At 44.5% G+C, this 19,265-nt stretch overlaps 1 protein-coding gene and 1 non-coding gene across 2 annotated transcripts in view; one reads left to right on the top strand and one right to left on the bottom strand.

Annotated features, from left to right (window-relative positions):
* Positions 1-18,354, bottom strand: part of SCP2 (sterol carrier protein 2) — a 107,594-nt gene extending 89,240 nt beyond the window's left edge. Inside the window, exons 1-2 of the mRNA XM_075556199.1 lie at positions 18,173-18,354; positions 484-532 (exon numbers count right to left, since the gene is read on the bottom strand). Of these exons, the coding sequence (XP_075412314.1) occupies positions 484-532; positions 18,173-18,241 (118 nt within the window). The 5' untranslated portion in view covers positions 18,242-18,354. The remainder of the gene's footprint in view (positions 1-483; positions 533-18,172) is intronic.
* On the top strand, positions 4,090-4,196 carry LOC142438159 (U6 spliceosomal RNA). The gene has a single exon (XR_012782588.1). It is a non-coding gene; the product is annotated as a U6 spliceosomal RNA (small nuclear RNA).
* Positions 18,355-19,265: the final 911 nt, after the last annotated feature.

Raw genomic sequence — 19,265 nt, 5'->3', positions numbered from 1 at the left:
CGGGCAGTGTCTCGCTCTGTTGCTCACAGGGTCTCCCTGAGTTGGAACCGACTTGACAGGAAGGCATCCCAACAACAGCAACAATTTGTTATTAATTCCTGATGTAAACATATAACACAATCAAGGTATTCTGTAACCACCCTACTTTGCTTACTACAGGTCTCTTGACAGTTTCAACAAACACAAAGTATCCTAGGCTACTGTCTCCAAGGGCCATTCAAACTCAAAACTCACTGCCTCCAGGTCAGTGCTGACTCACAGTCGCCCCCTGTGGGTTTCCTAGACCGTAGTGGACTATAGGAGTGGAAAGACCAGTCTTTCTCCCGCTCTGGTTATCACGCACAGAGTGCCCAGACCCCTCTCTCCTTTCTAGGGTGTCACTGAGTTCTCCCCCAGTTGTGGAGCTCCAGTTGCGCTACCCGAAATGAAGACAGACTACATGAGTGGCTATGGATGTTCAAAGATCTACAAGTTCTATCTTACCTGCTTCTTTTGCCAAGTCAGGATAGTCCTGGGCGCCAGGCTTCATAAACTAGAAACATAAAAAGAAGCAGAAGGGTAGTTAAGGATTTTTATAGCTGAGCATCACAGAAATGCATTCCTCTATTAATTCTAACAAAAGCATACTGAGTCTAACAATGATGAGATATGTAATACCTCACACCAGCATTGAAAACAAAGTTCAAAACAGAAAACAAAAATGTTGGAGGGGGTGCAGAGAAATTGGAACCCTCATACACTGCCGGTGGGACTTTAAAACTGTACAACCACTGGGGAAAGTGGAACAGGGCTTCCTCAGAACCGGGAGCAGAAATACCCTCTGTCCCAGCAACACTTATACTTCATTTGGATATCCTCCTAAAGAAACCAGAAACAGAGGGGGTGGGGCACGGAAGGGGGGAGAAGAGGAGCTGATCCCAAGGGCTCAATAAAAATTCATGTCTACCCGACACAACTGCTGGAGCCAAAGTGGGTGAACAAGTAAATGTGGTGAAGAAAGCTGATGGTGCCCGGCTATCAAAAGAGATAGTGACTGGGGTCTTAAAGGCTTGAAGATAAACAAGCGGCCATCTAGCTCAGAAGCAACAAAGTCCACATGGAAGAACACACCAGCCTGTGTGATCGAGTGGTCCCAAAGGGATCAGTTACCAGGCATCAAAGAACAAAAAATCATATCATTGACTGCACACCTCCATGATAGGATCGCTGAAGACAAATGGGTGCATAAGCAAATGTGGTGAAGAAAGCTGATGGTGCCCGGCTATCAAAAGAGATAGTGTCTGGGGTCTTAAAGGCTTGAAGGTGAACAAGCGGCCATCTAGCTCAGAAGCAAAAAAGCCCACATGGAAGAAGCACACCGGCCAGTGCGATCACGAGGTGCCAAGGGACCAGGTATAAGGCATCATGAAAAAAAAAAAAAAGATATGTGTGTATGTATGTGTATATGTATATAAGTATATGTATATATATACCATATTAAATGAAGGGGGAAGTGCAGAGTGGAGACCCAAGGCCCATGTGTCGGCCAATGGAGATCCCCTCATAGAGGGGTTTAGGAGAGGAGATGGGTTAATTAGGGTGCGAGGTAGCACCGATGAAGAACACAGCTTTCCCCCAGATCCTGGATGCTTCCTCCCCCCAACTACCATGATCCGAATTCTACCTTGCAGGGCTGGATAGGACAGAGGCTGTACACTGGTACATATGAGGGCTGGAGGTACAGGGAATCCAGGGTGGATGATACCTTCAGGACCAAGGGTGTGAGGGACGATGCTGGGAGAGTGGAGGGTAAGTGGGTTGGAAAGGGGGAACTGATTACAAGGATCCACATGTGACCTCTTCCCTGGGAGAGGGACAGCAGAGAAGGGGGGAAGGGAGACTCCGGATAGGGCAAGATATGACAAAATAACGATGTATAAATTACCAAGGGCACATGAGGGAGGGGGGAAAGGGGAAGGAGGGGGAAAAAAAAAAGAGGACCTGTTGCAAGGGGCTTAAGTGGAGAGCAAATGCCTTGAGAATGATTGGGGCAGGGAATGTATGGATGTGCTTTATACAATTGATGTATGTATATGTATGGATTGTGATAAGAGTTGTATGAGTCCCTAATAAAATGTAAAAAAAGAAAAGAGGAGAAAAAAATGATTGGGGCAAAGACTATACAGATGTGCTTTATACAATTGATGTATGTATTTGTATGAACTGTGATAAGAATTGTATGAGCCCCAATAAATTGTTAAAAAAAAATTCATGTCTAGAAAAGAACGATGGCAATGTATGCACAAATATGTCTGATACAATTGATGGACGGATTGTAACAAGAGTTGTAAGAGCCTGCAATAAAATGATCTAAAAATAAATAAAAATAAAACGATCTGGTACAGGTAAAAACAAACAAAAAGGATCAGAACTCTATGTAACACCAAACCCAACCCAACCTGCACAATTGGACCAATAAACAGAGAGGTTAAAGCTGTAAAAAAAGAAAGAAACCAGAAACAAACAATGAACAGATATATGCACACCCACGTTCTTCACAACACTATTCATAATAGCAAGAATATAGAAATCACCAAAATGCCCATTACTGGGAGAACAGATAAATAAACATTGGTACATACACCCAACAGAACACAGTAGTTGTTGTTGGGTACCACCCAAACAGTCCCAGCCCACAACGACCCAATGCACAGCAGAACAAAACATTCCCCAGTCCTGCCCCATCCTCACAATTGTTCCTGTGCTTAAGCCCGCTGCTGCAGCCACTGTGTCAGTCCAGCTTGTTGAAGGCCTTCCTCTTTTTCGCTGCCCCTTTACATTACCAAGCATCATGGTACAAGTCCCTTCTCCAGGGACTGGTCTCTGCTGACATGTCCAGAGTATGTAAGATGAAGTCTTGCCATGCTGGCCTCTAAGGAGCACTCTGACCACTTTTCCCAAGACCAATCAGTTTGTCCTTTTAATGGTCCTTGGTACTTTCACCATTCTTCAACAGCACCACAATTAAAATACCCTGGTCTTCCTTATTCAATGTCCAACGTTCATATGCATATGAGGCAATGGAAAATACTATGGCTCGGGGTCAAAGTAACACCCCTGCTTTTCAACCATCTAAAGAGTGCAGCAGATTCACCCAATACAAACCCTCTTTTGATCTCTTGAACACTGATTATGGATCCAAGCAAGACAAAATCCTTTGCAACACCAATCTTCTTTTCCATTTACCACAATGTTGCCTGTTGGTCCAGTTGAGAGGTTTGTGGTCTCTTTACATTGAGCTGCAATCCATTTTAAAGGCTGCAATCTTCATCAGCAAGAGCCTCAAGTCCTCCTCACTGTCAGCAAGCAAGGCTGTGTCATTTGCATGTTGCAGGTTGTCTACACGCCTTCCCTCAATCCTGATGCCACATTCCTCCTTATATAATCCAGCTACTCTGATGATTTGCTCAGGATACAGATTGAACAACCCGGTCACACACTTTTTTTATTTTAAAACATGCAATATTCCCTTGTTAACTTGACTCAGCTGCCTCTTGATCGATGTACAAGTTCTGCATGAGCTGAACTGAAGTGTTCTGGAATACTACACATCACTAAAGGCTAGGAATGAAACTGTAAAACACCTCATGATGTGAATGGATTTGGAGGCCATGTGTTGAGTGAATTAATGGAACACAAAAGGACAAAAATTGTAATGAGAAACTTATCAAGTTTACAAATATTATAAAAATAATAAGATAAAGGTTATCATACCAAAAGAAACCAATTCCTATAGCTTCCAGGGGCGGAAGGAGAATGGACGGATGGGGAAGTAAGACGGTAAAAGGTAGACAAATGTTAACTTGGTGAAAGAGAAGAAACGGTCTAACAGAAAAGAGATGGTAGGGCTTGGGAGAGGGGGCCAAGGCAAGCTATTGGGAGGACTGAACAATTCTTAAAGTTGTGAAATACAAAATTGATTATCTAATGTAAAACCCTACCTAAACCACAATAAAAAGTTTAAAAATATATATAAGCCTGTGTACAAGGGGGTGGGGTACCAAAAAAGAAAAAAAATGGAAAAATTTTTCCCATAAAACTATGTATTTAGTGCTCGCTTCGGCAGCACATATACTAAAATTGGAACGAAACAGAGAAGATTAGCATGGCCCCTGCGCAAGGATGACACGCAAATTCGTGAAGCGTTCCATATTTAAAAAAAAACAACTATGTATTTAATTTTTTTTACAAAACAACTTTATCACCTTCTAAGTACTCTCCATGACAATATATTTGTCAAATCTGCAATTCCATTCTTGGAAACATTTTTCAAACTCATCTGCTTGGATGGCTGACATCACTCTCTTATTTTTTCTTCACCTCTTCCAAGTCATCATCAAATCACTGTCCTTTCATGTCCCTCTTCATTCCCAGAAACAAAAAGTCTCACAGTGCAAGGTCAGCTGAGTCAGGTGAATGGAGCAAGAGAGCATGTTGTTTTTGCCAAAAACTGGTGTACTGAGATGGCTGCGTGAACAGGTGCCTTGTCATGGTGGCAAAACCAATCCCCCATCTGCCAAAAATGAGGCCTTTTTTGTCACACATCATTACACAATCTTTTCAGAACCTCTAAGTAGAAATCTTGATTAACCGTCTGACCAGGTGGAAGGAATTCTAGATGCACTATCCCCCTCACGTCAAAAAACAAATGAACATCATCTTGATCTTTGATTTCACTTGACGAGCTTTTTTGGGTGAGGTGACAATGGCGTCTTTCACTGGCTTGATTGATGTTTGCTTTCAGGGTTGTAAGAATAGCACCATGTCTCCTCACCAGTAATGACCTTGGGGGAAAAGTTTAGGTCACTTCTAAGCTGTTCTTTCTAAGTCCAGCATGTTTCCACTTGATGCTCTTTTTCTTGGTCAGTCAGAACCCTAAGCACAAATTTCACAAGGGACCCTTTTTATTCCCAAATAGTCGATTAAAATTCGCTGAACAGAGCTTCAAGATAGTCCATATAACTTCCCCATCTCTTCAATGATCCATCTTCAGTCTTCACGCACAAGTGCACAAATTTTTTTTAAGTGCAAGAATTTTGTTGACATTTTTGTCCATTCAGGAAAATGATGGACATTCAGAATGAGGTTTGTCATCAAGCAACAGTTTAACTTTTGAAATGAGAAAATCGCTTGGAGACGAGTTTTTCCCATAGCGCTGTCCTTTCAGGTTGAACGTCACAACAGTTTCTGTGGCATTTTTCCTGAGCAGAAAACAAAATTTCACAGCCACAAGCTGTTCTCTTAAATCAGCCATCACAAAAAAATGAGGTTCGAGCAAAGCTGCTTTTACAAAAATCTTCACAGTGAGCAGAGAGAATTTTCCCCGGTGACACCAATGGGTCACTAACTTAGAGCGTTGCTCAACTGCTCAGTACTGGGGGAAATATGTACTACGAAAGCTCTGCCCAAGGGAGCCTTTTCCATTTGTTTCCTTTTCTAAACCCCCTCGTACTTTGGACAATGTTACCAGGAGAGCCCATACCTGGAGAAGGCTCTCAGACTTGGTAAAGTGGAGGGGCAGCTAAAGAGAGGAAGACCCTTGACAAGATGGATTTTAACCCAGTGGCTGCAACAATGGGTTCAAATATAATAACAATTGTGAGGATTGGGCAGGACTGGGCAGTGTTTCTTTCTCTTGTACGTAGAGTTGCTATGAGTCTGAACCAACTTGATAGCTCTTAATAACAACTAACAGTATATTGTTGAAAGGAAAAGGATGCAGGGGCACCTGCATATTAAAAGAGAGATAAAAATAAGTAAATACAAAGATCTAAAAGACTCATAACTTTTTTTAATGCACAAGACCAAAACTGATATCTAGAGCTACAACTACGGTGAGTGAAACGATAAATAACAGCAAGGAAGTGATTCCTACAAGGGGCAGGATAGGGACTATTTTGGGGTGGCTGTGGAGACTGAGATGGGGTCGGAGTGCCTAGAGGCACTCCTAAGGTGGCAGGCAAAGTTCTGTGTCTTGGTCTGGTGATGGTGGCAGAGGTGTTTTCCTGAAAATAATCCATTAGGTCACAGAGATGTGTATGTGAGTACATTTTTTGTGCCTATCATTTTACAATGAAAAAGTACATAGATTAAGAATGAGGAGGTTTATAATTTCAACAAGAAAACACACAAGTCAAATATGCAATGAAGGAAATGTAGTCATAGTGCATGACATGGTCCATAGTAAAAACAAAATCAAAACAAAGCTTAATGAGGCAATCCCTGAGTGCCGATAAGTAAAACTTGTACTATAGTTAAACAGAGAGGATGCGGGGAACGCAAATGTCGGCATGGGTTAGGTGGAGAGATCCAAACTCACTGACCTTTCATAGAGATCAATATACTTTCTTAAATTGCTAAAGAAAAAAGAAATCGTAGTTTAAGAATACGTAGAAACATGGCAGTCTATACCGTAAGAAATACCTAAGGAACTGAAAATGTGCTGTAAATTCTTAAGGAGAAAGCCTTCTCGTTCTCCCACAGAGCAACAGGTGGCTTCGACCTACTGACCTTTCTGCTAGCAGACCAGTGCGTATAATCTGCTATGCCACCAGACATCAGCTCTGGCTTATTTCATTCACCATGATGTCTGAGTCCCTGGGTGGTACAATGGTTACGCTCTCACTAGGAGTTGAAAGGTTGGCATTTCGAAATCATCCGGTAAATTACTCAAATTTCTCAACCTGGAACTCTCTGTGTGTTACTTTATCTCTTCTCGGTGAAGTGCTTACCCCTAGGGTTGCTGTGGGGATGAAATAGTTAATCATACATACGAAGGCCTTAGCATGATGCATTACACACAGCAAGAGTGTCCTGTTGATCCACGTTGTTTCCATCATTTGGTCCTAAGTTGCTTTTCTGTCTATATCATGTCCCACTTCAGTGTCTCCGCCATATCAAATGATTTATAGTTTCTCAATCATGCCAAACTTTCTCACTTCCAGGCCTTTAGAATAACCTTCTTAATATTCACAACTCCTCTTTCTTAAGAGCTTAATTGAAACATTGGTTCCTCTAGGAATCTTTGCTTGCCCTTCCTCTAGGTTAGATGGGTTGTCTCTCCCAGATCATGCAGTACTTACAGCACTGTGGTGTGCTGCCTGCTTTCCAGGAGACTAGAAGCTCTTTGAGGGCAGTGTGTTAATAATTATCGATTATCATAGTCATCAGAATCCAGGAATGCGACAGATGCTTACCATGGTGGATTTTTGTTGTTGTTGCTTTTAACTTCTTGTTGCTGAGAATGTACCATCCCACACACACACACACAAAAACCAAACAAGCAAAAAGCTCCACTGGGCAGAGCTTTCATAGCACACATTTTCCCCCTCTAGGCGAGCATCCAGCAACTCGCTCTAAATTAGTGCACCCAGTGGCATTGCCTGGGAAGGTTCTCTCTGATCACAGTGAATTTTTTCATAAAAGTAGTTTGACCTGCCAACTTTTTAATTACTGGAACACAATTGCTCTCGTTTTTCATACATGTTTCTGTGAAAACACTTTTTAAACTGAATGCTTCTTTGTGTGCATGACTATCTCTTAATCTCTGTCTTAATCACCAGCACAAAAGAAGAGGAAAGAAGAGGAAGAAGAGGGGAAAGAGAAAGAGAAGGAGAAGCTGCATAGCCCTGACTCACAGTGTCAGAGTTTTAAAGGATCAAATGGGGGTACAGTATGCCTCTAAGCCTCTCTGACAAACTGATGGCCTACAGTCAACCAAGGCAGATGTCACTTGTTCTAAGGTATAAACCATTGGTGTCTCCTCATTCAAAGGAAAGAAGAGTGATGAAAATCGACAGACATATGAGACCAGTCCACCGGATGAAAAAAAGGACCATATATATGTATGGATTATGATAAGAGTTGTATGAGCCCCTAATAAAATGACTTTTTTTTTAATGAGGACATGTAAGGGACCAGTGGACAGAGTGAGACCAGTCTCATATACCCAACATGTCCACAGCTGCACACCTTTGAAATTAAACGTCTACTGTTTCAAACCACCAAAAGAAAAAGAAAAAAAGGACCATGCAAGCTTTCCTTTATCTACCATATTGGTGCCTGCGGAGGCGCCTGGGAATAGGACTTCTAAACAGCAACTATGTCTGGAAGACTGGGGTCCAAGGCCACTTTTGCAGGCTATCAATGGGGACTCCAGAGCCAGAGGGAGCACACAGCTTTTGCTAAAACTGAAGGTGCTGGGACGAAACACTAAGGGTATGCAACAGAGCAGCAAGGGGAGCAAAGCAAGGAAGTCCCCGGGGAAAATGCCAGAATAGACTTTGAGGCCAGGGCATGGCACCCCATCAGACTCGACTGGAAAACAAACACTTCTAAAGGTCAACAAACAGACCTGGAACTATTTATAGGCTTTTCTTTTTTGTGTGTTGACTTTGGTTGTTTTTCTGTTCTTTTGTTGTTTTGCTTTGTCTTGTTTTTGTGCTAATTATTGTCTCTACATGTCTGTCTAGATAATATATGCGGAATAAACCATCTGAAGTAGAAAACAACAACAGGCTGGGGGGGGTCACAGGCAATGAAGGTGAGAAGAATTATGTACATACGTAAATATATTTTTATATAGCCATAGGGAAATAGATCTATGTGTATGTAAGTGTGTGTGTGTGTGTGTGTGTGTGTGTGTGTGTGTGTGTGTGTGTGCTAAGTAATAAGGTCACAGACAGACACTGGGCCTCTACTCAAGTACTCCTTCAATGCAAGAACACTTCATTCTAATAACCTGGCAATCCGTGATGCTCACTTTCCCAACACAATTGCTGAAGACAAACTAGGTGCATAAGCAAATGTGAAGAAAGGTGATGGTGCCAGGCTATCAAAAGATATAGCGTCTGGGATCTTAAAGCTTTGAAAATAAACAAGCAGCCATTCAGCTGAGAAGCAACAAAGCCCATATGGTAGAAACACAGCAGCCTGTGTGATCATGAGGTGTCAACAGGATCAGGTATCAAAGACCCAGAACAAAAAATCTTATCAATGTGAATGAGGGGGAGTGCAGAGTGGAGACCCAAAGCCCATCTGTAGACAACTGGACATGCCCTTACAGAAGGGTCATAAGGAAAAGATGGGTGCAGGTGCAGTATTGCACTGATGAAACATACAGCTTTCTTCTAGCTCTATAATGTTTCCTTCCTCCCACTATCATAACCTTAATTCTACTTTACAAATCCGGCTAGACCAGAGCATGTACACTGGTACAGATAAGAACTCAAAACACAGAGAATTCAGGACAGATAAACCCCTCAGGATCAATAATGAAAGTAGTGATACCAGGAGGGGAAGGTGGGGAGAGAATGAGGGAACCAATCACAGGATCTACATATAACCCCCTCCCAGGGGGACGGACAACAGAAAAGTGGGTGAAGGAAGATGTCGGACAGTGTAAGACATGACAAAATAATAATAATTTATAAATTATCAAGGGTTAAACAAAAATTATCAAGGGTTCATCGGGAGGGTGGGAGCGAGGAGCTGACACCAAGGGCTTAAGTGGTGAGCAAATATTTTGAGAATGATGAGGACAACAAATGTACAAAGGTGCTTGACACAACTGATGTATGGATTGTGATAAGAGTTGTATGACCCCCCCCCAATAAAATGATTTTTTAAAGTCCCTAATAAAATGGTTTTTAAAAATCATTGAAGGTGTTTAAATCCAAGAAAGTGAACTTTATGTAGGTCAGGGATGTACTTATGCGGACAAAACAAACAACTCCTGAGGGCAAATCAAACAAAACCAGGGCCACCTGGCAAAGGTACTTCACTGTCCATGGAAACAGTGGCATGTGATTCAGGCCAAATTCTGGAGCAACCTGCCTGCTTGGGCCACTGGACGCAGAATCAATAATGCTGTATCCCTCAAGGATTTAAACTTATTGGAAAGTAAATAAATAAAAGTGTGCGTTAAGAAAAGGACCACACGTGACTAAGGGCGATACAGGGGACAGCACCGGAGACAGTGTGGGAATTGCACCTGACCTGATCCCACCACACCGAGGCAAATCACTGGGGGAGTGCAGCGGAACAGCAAGGGAATGGAGTGGCAAGGTCCCCAGGGAATACTGAAAGTGGACTTTGGGGCCAGGGCATGGTGCCCCAACAGACTGGACTGGAAAACGCTCCTAAGGGCCAGTAAACGATCCCTGAACTAACTACAAGCTTTTCTCTTGTGAACTGTTTTGTTCTGTTCTTTGTCAGTGGTTTGTTTTTGTTGTTTTGTTGTCTGGTTGTATACTGTTGCCTTGTTTTCCTCTGTCTTGTTTTCGTGCATGTTAGTGTCTCCACAGGTCTGTCTGAATAGGACAGGCTGGATGAACTATCTGGAGGAAAAACAACGGGACCGACAGTTCCGGGGGAACTTGGGGTGGGGGGGTAAGGAAGTGGTGTTAACAAACCCAGGGACAAGGGAAAAACATGGGACCCCAAATGGTAGAGAAGGGGGAGTGGCAGGCCTGGTGGGAAATGATCAAGGGTAAGGTTGCTTAGAGAAGAGGTATACTCTAGCCCAGGTGGCAACGAAGCATGGTAGTAGGGCAGGAGGAAAGTCAAGGTAGATGGAGGAAAGAGCTAGGAGTCAAAGGGCATTCATGGAGGTCTAGACAAAGACATGTACATGCAAATATATATAGGAGGATGGGGAAATAGATCTATGTGTCTATATTTATAGGTCAAGTATTAAGGTGGCGGAAGGACCTTGGGCCTCTACTCAAACACTCCCTCAATGCATGAATACCTTCTTTTATTAAATTGGAACTCTATGATGCTCACTCTCCCGACACAACGGCTGGAGCCAAAGTGGGTGAACAAGTAAATGTGGTGAAGAAAGCTGATGGTGCCCGGCTATCAAAAGAGATAGTGACTGGGGTCTTAAAGGCTTGAAGATAAACAAGCGGCCATCTAGCTCAGAAGCAACAAAGTCCACATGGAAGAACACACCAGCCTGTGTGATCGAGTGGTCCCAAAGGGATCAGTTACCAGGCATCAAAGAACAAAAAATCATATCATTGACTACACATCTCCATGATAGGATCGCTGAAGACAAATGGGTGCATAAGCAAATGTGGTGAAGAAAGCTGATGGTGCCCGGCTATCAAAAGAGATAGTGTCTGGGGTCTTAAAGGCTTGAAGGTGAACAAGCGGCCATCTAGCTCAGAAGCAAATAAGCCCACATGGAAGAAGCACACCGGCCAGTGCGATCACGAGGTGCCAAGGGACCAGGTATAAGGCATCATGCAAAAAAAAAAAGATATGTGTGGATGTATGTGTATATGTATATATGTATATGTATATATATACCATATTAAATGAAGGGGGAAGTGCAGAGTGGAGACCCAAGGCGCAAGTGTCGGCCACTGGAGATCCCCTCATAGAGGGGTTTAGGAGAGGAGATGGGTTAATTAGGGTGTGATGTAGTACCGATGAAGAACACAGCTTTCCCCCAGATCCTGGATGCTTCCTCCCCCCAATTACCATGATCCGAATTCTACCTTGCAGGGCTGGATAGGACAGAGGCTGTACACTGGTACATATGAGGGCTGGAGGTACAGGGAATCCAGGACCAAGGGTGTGAGGGACGATGCTGGGAGAGTGGAGGGTGAGTGGGTTGGAAAGGGGGAACTGATTACAAGGATCCACATGTGACCTCTTCCCTGGGAGAGGGACAGCAGAGAAGGGGGGAAGGGAGACTCCGGATAGGGCAAGATATGACAAAATAATGATGTATAAATTACCAAGGGCACATGAGGGAGGGGGGAAAAGGGAAGGAGGGGAAAAAAAAAAGAGGACCTGATGCAAGGGGCTTAAGTGGAGAGCAAATGCTTTGAGAATGATTGGGGCAGGGAATGTATGGATGTGCTTTATACAATTGATGTATGTATATGTATGGATGGTGATAAGAGTTGTATGAGTCCCTAATAAAATGTAAAAAAAGAAAAGAGAAAAAAATGATTAGGGCAAAGACTGTACAGATGTGCTTTATACAACTGATGTATGTATATGTATGAATTGTGATAAGAATTGTATGAGCCCCAATAAATTGCTTAAAAATTTAAAAAAAAGGACCACACAAAGTCTCCACAACCCTGAGATCAGAGTGTAGAGTGCCCAGGTAACATTACCAACTGCTCTGCAAACAATCGTGCTAGAAGGTTCTGGAGAGAGTGGGAGAAAAATGTAAGACAAAATGCAAAATCCTAAGAGATCAGGTTTCAGAGAGAGGCAGGTTTAATCCCAGGGATGATGACACTTAGTCACCCTTCAGGTCTGGAACTGAACTTACCCCTGTAGTAAAATATTAATCATTTTGGATCAAAGGGCAGCATTTACCCAAAGACAAAGTTCAGAGAGTGAGGAAATCTTGCCCCCTGAACCTTTCTCCATCATGCCTCTGCATGTTTACACATGCTGCTTTCTGTGCTCAGACTCCCCTCCTTCCAGTGGCCTACTAGTATACACTCTTGCCTTTGGAAAGCAAAGAGCCTGGTGGTATGTTGAGCTGCTAACTACAAGGCCAGCAGTTTGAAGCCACTATTGCTCTGCAGGTGAAACAGGAAGCTTTCTGTTCTGTAAAGAATTACCATCTCAGAAACCCACGGTGGCAGTTCTACCCTGTCCTATCGAGTGGCAATGAGTGAAAATCAACTTGATATTGGCTTCTGGAAAGCCTTAACCTAAATGCTTATTCTTACTGAGAATTTGTAATGAGGGAAATGATTGAGACCTATTCTTCTACATTAGGTGGCAGGGCAATGGCAAACATCACACAAAGTCAACCCACTATATTAATCCTATCACCTATATTAAAGGTTCCACTAAGGAACGGGGGAGGAATGGAAATAGGAAACAAGGAGAAAGAGGAATGGTACATTGAAAGGGATGGCAATGAATGAGTTGAAACAAAATGTGTATGAATTCTCAAGTGTAAAGCTGATGATCTGCTCTATAAACCTTCACCAGAGTCACAAAAAAGTTGAAAATAATTTTTTTCTCCCTTATCCCTGCTCACTCTGCCCTACCTTCCATTTTTTTTTTAATCTATTGACATCCACAGCAGATGTAACCTGGTTCTGTTAAAACTTGTTGACATCCACCATAGGAATTCTCTCTCATTTCCTACACTGAGTAATAAAATCTCATTAGGAGAACTTGAAAGGAGCCCAGGGGGCACAGTAGGTTATACATTAGGCTGGTAACCACTAGGTCAGCAGTTTAAGCCCACCAGCTGCTTCAAGGGGGAAAGATAAGGTTGTCTGCTCAAGTAAAGATTTGCAGCCTCAGGTGGGAAACTGAGTACCGAGAGAATTCTCTACGCTCACATTTTAAGGAGTCTGGAAGACTGAGACTCTTGTGGAAGAAGGCCCTCACATTCTGGGTTGAAGGTGCCTCCCAGGCACATTCTCCTAAGTAAAAGTTAGTTCCCATGATGTGCCCCATAACAATGCCAATTTTAAGGTGCTGCTTGCAAACACATAGTTGCGTACTGTACTCTTGAAAGTCAACTGCACAAAGGATATTTGCCTGAAGGTTATCTATCATCAAAAGATTCTGATGAGGATCACAGATTGTCATCGCCACCCTTCCCACACACACACCCAGAAGCGCTCAGGGACACCTAAGGTTAACTCAGCTCAGAGACTACCACTGTTAAGCCAACATCTTAACTCTAATACCCATCCATCTTATGTATGTGCCTTCGGGTCAAGTGCATGTCCCTAGTACCTCTCCTTCCTGCTGTGTGTTAACTGTAGCTCGACCCCTTCCTGTTACATTTTTGTCCCTAATACAACCCCTTCCCATTAAGTATGTGTGTGATGTGGCTGGCATGCACGAGATTTTATAAGCTTGTGAGGTGAATATTCGCCTCATGCTGGTTACAGTCTCCATTGGAAGAGGTGAGCCCTTGCATAAGTCTTGTCTGATGTTTCTTTAATTTACCCTTCAATGACACAACTGCCCCTTGGACCCATTTGGTTGTCCAGGCTGGTCCCCGACAGACTCAGAAACCTTCAGGAATAACTATAAGGCTGTGAGTGAGAAGTGAACTTGAAGTGGCCTGGGGAATTCAGCTCTTCGAATGCAGTACCATACCACAGGAACCCAAGGAGTCCAAGGAGTTGGAGATCACCAAATTCTGACCCTAGGGCAAGATGACCACCCGTGGAGGGAAGCACAAAAACAATGAACATCTCTCACTACACCTAAACTGTCCCATGCTTCCCCCGAGTCCCTCTATCTCAGAAAAGTATAACTAACATCTTTTCTACCTGCACTTCTTAATTTGAGGAATAAAAAGAAATACATCTCCCACTTTCCCAAAAGATTAGAAAGCTTTGTATTTTTTCTATGCTTTTTGGGGGGTACCATCAAGTAGATTTTCAACTCATAGCGACCCATGTGACAGATGAGAACTCCCCCACTGAGCTACCCTGGTGGAATTCTCCTCTGTCACATGGGGTTACTATGAGTGAGAATGGACTCTCACTAGGGCCCCTACCAACAATCTGTGTGGGAAATAGCGTATACATTCATGTGTAACATCTCGCTGCCCCCCCCCGCCCCCGCCCCCAGGTAACGGGATGAGCACCCATTATCACACGGGTGATTGTCATTCCTCTGCTGTTCATTCAAAGCCCCCCTGACACTGCACGGCTTTGAATGTTTTTACTCACAACTAACCAGAACCGTCCTATGACGTGTATCTTTGAATAAGCCTTTTAAAGACCGTGTGCGAAGGATGTGGCATGAATGGATGTCATCTGGTCAAGCCTGACTAACAAAAGGAGGAAATCTCATGAAACCTGACATAGAGTTAATAGCAAAGTGGGTTCGAGATGCATGGGAAGACATTTCAGAAGACACGGTGCGACGTGCCTTCCAGAAATGTAGCATTAGTAATGCTCTGGATGGCAGTGAAGACTGCGCTTTGTATGAAAATGACAGCAGTGATGGTGATGACGGTGATCTCAGTGAGGACAGCGTCTATGATGACCTCACACCAGCTGAAGCTTTGCATTGGGATACGGATGATGATGAGGAATCCAGTTTTGAAGGATTTTAACTCTTTACATTTTAGCTTGGTTGCTGATTGAGCTCAGGGAATAGTGCTCTTAAGGTATCACTGTTGATACCTTATTGTTTCTGTTGAACCTATTTTCCACTTACTGTGCTGGTCTACTAATGTTAAATGACTTGTCCTTTTATTTATGTTATTTAAAATAAATATTTAAATACATTACCCCACTGATGTCTCAATTTTTAGTAATTTTATTTTCATTTGTTTTGATTATTGAAACTCACCAATAGCTTCTGCATTTTCCACCCTAGGCTTATACTTGACTTAATCAGTTTTTCTGGTTTCCCAGGTAATAATTAGGTACCTCGGCTTATACTCGGGTTGGCTTATATTCGAGTATATACAGTCGGCCTCCAGGTCTTTACCCCACAGAGCCCTGGGTGGGTTTGGGTGGCCAACCTTTGGGTTAGCAGCCCAGGCCTAACCGTTGTGCCACCTAGTAACTGGGCACTTAACAACCAGAGAAGGATAACACTGCATTAACACTGTAGGGTTTTTTTTACTAAATACTTTTATTGGGGGGGCTCTCACGTCTCTTATCACAATCCCTACATTCATCCAGTGTGTCAAGCACATTTGCACATATGCTGCCATCATCATTTTCAAAGAATTCTTTTTCCACTTGAGCCCCTTGACATCAGCTCCCCATTTCTTCCCCCTCCCTCCCATGCCCACCCTCCCTCACGAACCCTTGATAAGTTATAAATTATTATTTTCATATCTTACATCATCCTCCGTCGCCCCTCACCCACTTTTCCATTGTTCGTCCCTCTGAGAGGGGGTTATAGATTGATCCTTGTGATCGATTCCCTCTTTCTCCCCACCACCTTCCCCTAATCCTCCTGGTATACTCTCATTGATAGCCCTGGAGTGGGGGCGGTATCTATCCTGGATTCCCTGTGTTGCAGGCTCTTGTCGGTAGCAGTGAGCATGCTCCGGTCTAATCCGATTTGTAAGGTAGAACTGAGGTCATAAGAGTGAGAGGAAGAAGCACCAAAGAACTCGAGGAAAGTTATATAGTTCATCAGTGCAACCCTCATTAAGGATTCTCTCTTCCATGGAAAGTAGAATGACAGCTACACTTCTGCTACATAACGTACTAGTATACTTCTCTCTTTCATCTAGTTTACATGCTTTGACTGAATTGTATGTGCTCAGCTCATTGGGAAGGTAAAAATTAAAGCTGTTTTCTTAGAAACAAAAATCTCTCTAGGAACTCTCATATCAAATAACTACTTATGTACTGTCCAACTAACATGCACTGAGACTCTTCTGGCATTAGGAACTTTCAAGTTGGCACAGCAGTTAAAGCACTCATATACTAATTCTAAAGGTTAGTGGTTCAAACCCACCAGCCACTCCAGGAGAGAAAGGTGCTGCAGTCTGCGTCCTTAAGGAGTTTCAGCCTTGGAAACCCTGTGGGCCAGGTCTGTTCTAAAGAGGTCCTTCTAGAGATGAGTCCTAATCAAAACGCACAAGGGCTAGAACAATGAATAAGGCATGGTATGCCCCCTGGAGATGCTCAGATGCCAAGGGCCAACAGAGGCGTGAACATATTCTACACTTAGTACTTATGATCCCCAAAGAAACCCAAGCAAACCAAACTCACTGCCATCAAGTCAATGCTGACTCATAGTCTTTCTCTTGCAACTGCCCACTTTGGGGATTGCAGCCCACTCTTAACCATTACACCACCAGGACTCCTAGGTACTTAGGCTAGTAAGTACTAGGATAGAGGCGAGTACAGGGATCTTTGTAAAAGTCAGGAAGTTCACAGGATTCCTGGAAAATGTCACACCTGAATGGCTCCTGTCAGAATGCAAAACTAATCAGGAGACGAAATGTGGTACAAAGAGTGACACAAGCAAAGCCATAAAGATGGCAGCATGGGAAGACCAGTGACTAGAGGCTGTTTGAATCCCTAGGGCACGGAGCTGGGAAGGTGTCAAACAAAGATATTATAGACTGCTTACACTGTAAGCAACGGTTCTCAACCTGTGGATCATGACCCCTTTGGGGGTGGAATCACCTTTTCACAGGGGTCGCCTAAGACCATAGCAAACCACATATGATGGTCTTAGGAACCGACTCCGCTCCTCTATCCTCCAGGCAGGTCCGCCCACATGCAGATACACCCACATGAGTACCATGAATACCGTGGTGAAGACTGTTACCCATGCTACACCGTGCTTCAAGACAAAACTTCATTTGTCATTAGAAATAAATATTTCCAAAAAAAAAGAAATATTTCACAATATATAACTACATATTGTTTTTGTGATTAACCACTATACTTTAATGAAGTTCAATTTGTAACAACGTAAATACACGCTGCATTAATCAGCTATTTACACGACGATTCATAACAGTAGCAAAATGACAGTTATGAAGTAGCAACGAAAATGATTTTATAGTTGGGGGGGCCACCACGACATGAGGAACTGTATGAAAGGGTGGCGGCCTGAGAACCACTGGCTTACAGTGAAGAGTGTGGGTCTGGGAACCCCACAGGGGCAGTTCTACCCTGTCCTATGGAGTCGCTAGGACTCCGCATGGACGTGGTGGCAGTGAGTCAGTGGGGGTGCGGGGGAGGTATCTCCCGCTGCCTGACTGACAGGCAGGCACCTATCAGAGGACACTGGCACCGAGACGCCGAGCATCACTAGTGGGTCTCTCCGCACGCAGTGCTGGACCGCCCGCGAGCGCTGCAATCGGGCTACCTCCGGAACCAACGTAGGCGAACCCCTCAGAAATCTGGGGGGCGCTTTCACACACCCTGATCCCGGGGGGGGGGAAATGGGGAACAGCGACAGGAATGACGCCCCCACAGGACAACCCCCTCACCCCCTCTGCACGCAGCCTACACCCGACCCTCAGGAGTTGCTATCCGCATCCTGAGTGTGGGCGCTGGGACGGCCCGGTCCGTCCCGTCCAGGAAGGACGGGCAGACGGACAGCCAGCCCGTTCCCCGGTCACTCCGTGGTGCCGGCCCTCAGGAGCAGAGCGGCCCCGGAAAGCCGCTTCCGGAGATGGGCTGCTGTTTACCTTGGTCATGCCAACCCCCACCACGAACACCCGGCGCAAGGAGGGACTCTTCGAGAGGGTGGAAGACATGTTTCCGAGCGGAGCGAACACGGGCGCGCACCTCTCACTGGGGCCTGGACAGACTGCGGCGGCGAAGCTCGGGACCAGTCTCCTAGCTGGCCGGACGGCCGGGCGACGGTGGGAGGGGCTGAGGGGCGGGGCGTGTCCAGGGTGGGAGGGGCGGGAGGAGCTACCGGCGCGTGCGCAGAAACGTGGCGGCGCGCATGCTCCGAGGCGGTGTGGAGCGGGAGCTACGCCCAGGACTAAGTGTTCCCAAGGTTGCAATGTACCAGCTGCTCCTGCCCTTCGCTCGTCCTCGGATTTGGGCTCTCTACAGTGAGACAGAGAACAGGGCTTCCAAAAGCTGGCCAGACCTTTTGTTGTTGTTGTTGTTAAACTGCAGGGGGTGGGGTGGGAGGGATGGCATGATGAAAGTCTTTAGCGTTTTGGAAGTTATTTCCATCCTATTAGTAGTGGTGGTAATTATAGAAGTCAGAGTAAGGATTAAGGCTCATCAGCGTGTACACCAATAATGAGCGTGCGGAGAATTCTGTTGTGGCTCAGAGCCACTTACCATTCCCCACCACAGCGGGAAACACTCGCCCTGCGCCATCCTCACAATCGTTGTCCATTGTGGCGGCCACTGGGTCCATCCATTTCATTGAAGGGCTTCCTCATTTTTGCTGACTCACTACTATACTGACCACAATGTCTTCCTCCAGGAACTCCTGGTAACGTGTCCAAGTCACTGGGGTGAAACCTCACAATCTCTTGGGTCATGTTCACCTCAGTTCTCAAAGTGACATGCTTACTCTCTCACATGTGTAAGTGGATCCGTTGCAGCAGATTTGCCCAGTGCAATACATCATTTGATTTCGTGGCTGCTGCTTCCATGCTTGGTCATTGACTGTGGATCCAAGCAAAGTGAAATCCTTGACAGCTCCAATCTTTTCTCCGTGTACCACGGCGATGCTTACCCTGGTGGTCCTTTTGAAGGTTTTGTTTGTTGAGGTAAGGATCTCCGGTAGTGCTATGAATTTAGCACTGGGCTGGT

The sequence above is a fragment of the Tenrec ecaudatus genome, chromosome 1 (assembly GCF_050624435.1).
Source record: "Tenrec ecaudatus isolate mTenEca1 chromosome 1, mTenEca1.hap1, whole genome shotgun sequence".
NCBI lineage: Eukaryota > Metazoa > Chordata > Mammalia > Afrosoricida > Tenrecidae > Tenrec > Tenrec ecaudatus.
Note: the sequence above shows the minus strand (reverse complement) of the source record. Positions and strands in the feature narration are given on the sequence as shown.